This window comes from Epinephelus moara, chromosome 21 (genome assembly GCF_006386435.1).
Source record: "Epinephelus moara isolate mb chromosome 21, YSFRI_EMoa_1.0, whole genome shotgun sequence".
In the NCBI taxonomy this organism is placed as follows: Eukaryota; Metazoa; Chordata; class Actinopteri; order Perciformes; family Serranidae; genus Epinephelus; species Epinephelus moara.
This window is the reverse complement of record NC_065526.1, coordinates 214,169-220,966: the sequence shown is the minus strand read 5'-3', so window position 1 is coordinate 220,966 and position 6,798 is coordinate 214,169. Positions and strand designations below refer to the sequence as shown.

The 6,798-nt window shown below is 45.7% G+C and overlaps 1 protein-coding gene across 2 annotated transcripts in view; it reads right to left on the bottom strand.

Moving 5' to 3' along the window:
- The window catches only part of LOC126408752 (uncharacterized), a 9,921-nt gene extending 3,745 nt beyond the window's left edge, over window positions 1-6,176 (bottom strand). For both annotated transcript variants that reach the window (XM_050074411.1, XM_050074410.1), the window contains exons 1-8: window positions 6,024-6,176; window positions 5,627-5,717; window positions 2,841-2,906; window positions 1,862-2,028; window positions 1,108-1,238; window positions 900-1,015; window positions 661-807; window positions 271-491 (exon numbers count right to left, since the gene is read on the bottom strand). In XM_050074411.1, coding sequence (XP_049930368.1) covers window positions 271-491; window positions 661-807; window positions 900-1,015; window positions 1,108-1,238; window positions 1,862-2,028; window positions 2,841-2,906; window positions 5,627-5,717; window positions 6,024-6,068 — 984 coding nt within the window. In that variant the 5' untranslated portion in view covers window positions 6,069-6,176. The remainder of the gene's footprint in view (window positions 1-270; window positions 492-660; window positions 808-899; window positions 1,016-1,107; window positions 1,239-1,861; window positions 2,029-2,840; window positions 2,907-5,626; window positions 5,718-6,023) is intronic.
- Between the last annotated feature and the right edge of the window lie 622 nt (window positions 6,177-6,798).

Sequence of the window (6,798 nt, the reverse complement as noted above, 5' to 3'; positions counted from 1 at the left end):
CATCTATTGCACGTCTGTCCGTCCTGGAAGAGGGATCCCTCCTCAGTTGCTCTTCCTGAGGTTTCTACCGTTTTTTTCCCCTGTTAAAGGGTTTTTTGGGGAGTTTTTCCTGATCAGCTGTGAGGGTCATAAGGACAGAGGGATGTCGTATGCTGTAAAGCCCTGTGAGGCAAATTGTGATTTGTGATATTGGGCTTTATAAATAAAACTGATTGAAAGTGAGACCCACTGAGAACACCTAAGACCTGCTGACCCATTTGTCCTCCTCACCTTGGCGTGTTCCTCTCCAGCTGCAGGTTCTGACTGAATTCTCTGAGTCCCAAGACCCTGATGCAGTCCAGCTGCTGGTCCAGAACCTGTGTCGTAACCGTCTCTGGCTGCCTCTGATTGGACTGTCTGTACTGGTGACCCACCCTGCTGGTCTCTGCTGGACTCTGTGTCCAGCCTCAGAGCTCCCATCCTCCTGCTGAGAGGGTCTGCAGGGGCCACACCTGTGGAGACCAGGACCAGGTGGAGTCAGGCAGGAGTCTGTGCACCTGTTCTGCAGTGTTTGGGACTGGTTACAGTTATAATTAACATCACTACCCATCGTGCATTGCAGTCAGCAGGACGGAGATTCAGACTGTGCAGGTCTGCTTCAGTCTGGATCAGGTGTCTTACCTGAGGAGGGGGAGGAGCTCAGGAATGGGTTGTTGTGGTTGTTGGAGGAGGAAGATAAAGGAGGAGGCGCACTGAAGTCGATCCCCAGCAGCTCCTCAGTGTACGACCTCCTCACCCTCACCTCCTTGCTCTGCTCCCATTGGCTGGCTGCAACAGAGGGGGAGGGGCTTCGTCGGGTCACTTTAGAGACAAACACACGTCACATTTAGCTGAGCCCAGGATCATGACAGGAAGTTTACCTTTCAGTCCAGACAGGCGGGAGGAGGTGAGGGGGAGGTGGTGGCTCTTTGAAAAGGAGGAGGTGATGGAGGAGGTGATGGCGGAGGAGGAGGTGATGGAGGTGGGAGGATGAATGCTGCAGGAGGAGAACACTAAGATATAAAACCTTCCTTATAACCAAGAGCTGTTATTGATTATTACCAATAACCATGAGCTTGGAGACCACACCTTCCAGCTAACACTGACACCTGCACACCTGCAGGGGGCGGGGCTTGGACTGGAGACCTGGCATACAGGGGCGTGTCCCTCTGGAAGGCCCGCCTCATCTCTGACACAAGCAGTGACAGGTTGGACACGCCCTAACAGGAAGTGACATACACAACATTGTTATGATCTCAACTGATTGATTTTAACCAGGCTAATGCTACATGCTAACCACAGCTAATGTTCAACTGCTGACTAATCAGGCTAATGCTACATGCTAACCACAGCTTCAATTCAACTGCTGACTAACAAGGCTAATGTTCAACTGCTGACTAACCAGGCTAATGCTACATGCTAACCACAGCTAATGTTCAACTGCTGACTAATCAGGCTAATGCTACATGCTAACCACAGCTAATGTTCAACTGCTGACTAATCAGGCTAATGCTACATGCTAACCACAGCTTCAATTCAACTGCTGACTAACAAGGCTAATGTTCAACTGCTGACTAACCAGGCTAATGCTACATGCTAACCACAGCTAATGTTCAACTGCTGACTAATCAGGCTAATGCTACATGCTAACCACAGCTTCAATTCAACTGCTGAGTAACAAGGCTAATGTTCAACTGCTGACTAACCAGGCTAATGCTACATACTAACCACAGCTAATATTCAACTGCTGACTAATCAGGCTAATGCTACATGCTAACCACAGCTAATGTTCAACTGCTGACTAACCAGGCTTGTCTGACTGAGCATACTCAGTGGGCCTTACATGAGTCCAATTTTTCAGTCCGTCCAGACTGATGTTGCCGGAGGCGTCTACACAGGAACAGGATGGGTTGATCACCATGGAGACAGAGGGACAGACGAAACAGCGAGGTCTGGACACCGGGTGGGTCTCATGAAGCCAGATACACACTGGGATATTATACTCACTTCCTGTAAAGAAAACACAAGACTTAAAGAGTCAACATTTTGAAAAAACAAAACAAACAAACAAACAAACAAAAAAAAAAGATGTTTTCTTGGGGAAATACATGACTGTCAGAGAAGCCCCGTTTATAAACAGACCTATAATCCATCTCCTCTCCCCTCTGACAAGTCACCCTCCGCTGAGGGGAGAGAGAGAGAGAGAGAGCCTCTCTCCTCTCCTCTCCTCTCTCTCTTCTCAGCGGAGGGTGACTTGTCAGCCCTGCACTGACAGTGACAGGGAGCATCTCTTTGATCTGAAGTGACACAGCCCGTTTGCTCATGCTTCGGGGTCGTTCAATAGAGTAACTGCAAATAAATATTGTTTTAATGTGTAACTATTGAAATGTTCACAAGGGCTTTCATAAATTCCTACGATGTTGCGGCACTGCCACCTTTGCAGGTTAAAAGTTAATGACAGCGACTTGAAGTGAGGAGGAGCAACACGTCTCCGGCTTGTCAGCGCAGCGGTGTCGGTACAGACACGCTCACTTTTGCATGTGATGCAAAATATGAAAATAACGTGGTAGTGATCGACGTAAGACACGTGCCAAGGACGTAACTGGGTCTACAGCTGCCTGTACCGAAGAGCAGCATGAAAGAGAGGAGTGCTCACTCTGCAGCTAAATCTGGGGAACTAAATGTTGCACACTGACTGATAACAAAACAATGACAAAAAAAGAGGAAAGAACAACAGCTCAACTTGAAGCAGACAGACAAACGGACATACAGATTACAGATGGACAGACGGACAGTGACTGTTTGGGTTATCAGAGTCTCACCTTCGTAGAGAACAGGAAGTGTCCCCGCCAGGTAAACCAGCTTCTTCTTCTCTTTGTTTGGGAAACCTGTCAGAGGACACGTCACCTTCAGGTCTGTTCATCAGCCACCATTGTTCAGCTGTTCTTACAGCAACAGGAAGTTAGTTATTGTTTCTGTCAGCTGATTGGCTGCTCACCAGCACGGTCAGCAGTGACGGTACCTGTTCTTCTCTGTGTTCTTCACCCCACTGCACACGGACACGTGAAAAACATACATGTAGTTTTCTTCAGTATCAAAATCATGTGATGGTTGTCTGAACACCACCGCAGACAGACAGAAGCTTATCTGTTCTGCGTCTGCAGCATTAGTCTGCAGCAGGGATGTCACGATACCAAAAATTCAGTAGTCGGTGCTGATACTAGTAAAATCACACGATTCTCGATACCAAAGTCGATACCACGGCAAAAAAAAAAAAAAAAAAAAATCCTAAGATCCCATGTACTTAAACAAGAAATACTTCATTAAAATATTTGCAAATAAAATAACATTTTTATCAACAGATTGATATCATGTATATACAGGGGTGAAAGTAGTTTTAAATTCTTGCTGGTACTATTACCAAAACCTTCATTGCTTCATATTGTTCAGCGCTCCTCGCTTCATGCATTTTTAAAAAGCAAAGTCAAAAACCAAACAAACAAACAAAAACATTTCAATATTTTACTGTACCTGTATGGAGCAGAAAGAAATTAGAAACACTTCACAACGTGTATAGTAGAATATTTGTTGTAATGTTTAGGGTGCTGGCGTGTATGAAACCTTGATGAACATTTAAACCCATGCATGTCATTTTTTTCTTTTCCTCTTTACCTATTTTTCATTGTAAAAAACATTGATCAACATCTGCAATAAACTCAATATTTACTATTTAAATCACGCTGACAGCATTTGAGCCGACCACAAGAATGTGTGGAGTTTCATTGGTTTCATTTATTGTTTGTCCTGTCCCGGTTCAAACGGCGTTTTTTGACGTCCGTGGTCCAGTTGTGGGAAAAACAAACGTCCCAGTACAATAAATCAAACACACTCCAACCACTGTGTTTCAGAAGTAGACGCGCATGCGCAGTCAGGTACTGCTGAGAGTGAAGTCCCTGATCGTTAGCTCACACGCAGCTTGTTCAAGCTGTTCTCTGTGTTGTTGAAATTAAACAAAATAACATGGAACATATCTGCTTATTATGCTACTGATTTTAACTGATGAGCTGAATGACATTTAACGGAGTGTTACACGTCTGGAAGGCTGGGCTCATAGGAGACCACCGGACTCTCTCCCAGGGGAGGGGCTGGGGGAGAGAGGGAGATGGACCAAAACACAGCACGGACGGTTCAGAAGCAATTAATAAACAGACAAAGTGGTGTTTAAAACTGCATATATTGCTAGCAGATCTATTTTCTGAAGTGCCGCCGTGGCTGGTTCTGAATGTGGGCTTTAGCAGGCAGCTGCTCTCTCCTCTTCCTGGTACCACTAAAAGATTCAGTGGCGGTACGCAGTACCGGACCGTACCAGCTTACTTTCAAGCTTTCTTGCTTCTGCCATTCTTTCGCGTGCAGGTATGCCATGTGTAGTTCTACTTCCTCGTCCCCCCTCGCTCTGAATGTAGGCATGGACTGCAGTCGAAAAGTCCCTCCTATCGTCTTTTCCTAACCACTTTTCCTTGACCTCGATGGAAAACGTCACAAGGTCAAGGGAAGATGTGAAGGAGAATTCATAAGGACTTAGGAAAAGACAACTGTGGTGCTGAGAGAATCCAACTGCACTTACACTGGGCTACGTAATGATGTGACGGCGGATGTTATTGACGTGGGTCTGCTGTGGTGAAACTACAATGTGCTGAAGATGGACTACAAAAAGCATCTGAGATAATGCACCCCGTACGTTCTCATCGTGTTGTTTCACGCAGGATAAATAAACGTGGACAACGCGGTGAAAGATATTATTTAATTACTAAGGTCGGAATTGAATTAAAAAAAGGAATATAGGCTGCCAGCCACAAACTGACACGTAATTGTCACATTGATAATGTTTGCTCACACTCACCCATCTGAATCCCAATTATTATATGAATGCTGCAAGTATAAGCTCAAGCAGATATCTTTTAACGTTACAGTCTTTTGTATAGTGCCCAATTCTCCCTTTTTGTTATGATCCTTCCACTGTAGCTCTGCAGGGAAACACTTACACTACAAAAAATGAGTATCGCCGTTTTTGTTTCATCATGGAATCGAAAGGTATCGCGAGTATCGGTTCTCAAGACATTCCCTAGTCTGCAGCACCTGTCTACAGCTGTCTGCATCTGCAGCTGTCTGCATCTGCAGCACCTGTCTGCAGCTGTCTGCAGCACCTGTCTGCATAGCAACTGTCTGCAGCTGTCTGCAGCACCTGTCTGCATAGCACCTGTCTGCAGCTGTCTGCAGCACCTGTCTGCATAGCAACTGTCTGCAGCTGTCTGCAGCACCTGTCTGCATAGCAGCTGTCTGCGGCACCTGACTGCAGCACCTGTCTGTAGACACAGAACATTCTCATGTTATTGTAGAGTGTCAGATTTACGAATGTTCTCTTGGTGTGAACAGTCGGTTCGTCCCAGACTCCATGGAAGCATTATACTTCCTGTTTACATCACCACAAGGATCATGGGAACTGTAGTCCTAAGAGGACAGAGGGAGTGGGGTCAGGTGTCTGTATGTTTTTGTCTTTGAGGGAACCAGAGTGTTTGATGGATGAATGAATGAATGTTCATGTACTCACAGTAAAAATCAACGTAGAGACGAAGATCAGAGAACAGAGAACGAACCCTCTGAAGATCTGACAGAGTTTCACCTGGATACCTGTACTGACACTGAGAGGAGGAGGAAGAGGAGGAGAGGAAGGAGAGCAAAGGAGGAGAGGAGAGGAGAGGAGGAGGAGGACACGGGAGGAGAGGAAGAGGAGGAGAGGAGACAGTAGCAGCAGTCGGTTAGCTACTGTTTTTTTTGTTATGTTTTTTAGCATTGAGCTAACTAAGCTAACGCCTCTCAATGGATCTTCCCTGTTAGCTTCGCAGGCTAGCCGGTTAGCAGCGGCTCAGATGACACGTCATGTTGTTGTTTAATGGAATAAAGTTTGATTTTGAATTTAAAGTTGAAGGTTACAGGTGTGTCCTCACCTCCGTCAGAGTCCGCAGCTCCGCCTCAGCGCCGACCTTCGGCATCCTACCCCAAAACTCACGAACTTACTGCTAACAGGCTAACTGCTAACAGGCTGCCGTTTATTTAAACATGATGGACACACCCACGTCCGCTTCCAGCTTTTCAAAGTAAAAGCACGAACATCTTGCCACAGCAGAAATATATAACCTATGACCTATAATCTATAGCCTATGATCTATAATTTCTATCAGAGAAGATGTTTCATTATTTTCTATCTGAAGAATAAAAATCAATCAGTGTGACATCATATTTCCGATTTCTGAGTCTGAAAAGTACCAAAATGTGTGTCTTTATAAACTGGAGACTGAAACACTGTGACATCACTTCCTCCTTACTCAGTGATTGGTCAGCTGTGTGGAGGTGATGTCACTTAATATCAATAACCACTAAAAATCTGTTCTGATAAACACCTGTTTACCTTTCACAATAAAACAACGACTGTGACTTTACATGTTTAATAATGATAATAATAATAATAAAGGCCGCACGCTGGTGCGACATGTCAGCGTGGGTTTCCTCCAGGTGCTCTGACATGTTCTCCCTGTGTCAGCGTGGGTTTCCTCCAGGTGCTCTGACATGTTCTCTTCGTGTCAGTGTGGGTTTTCTACAGGTGCTCTGACATGTTCTCCCCGTGTCAGCGTGGGTTTCCTCCAGGTGCTCTGACATGTTCTCCCCGTGTCAGCGTGGGTTTCCTCCAGGTGCTCTGACATGTTCTCCCTGTGTCAGCGTGGG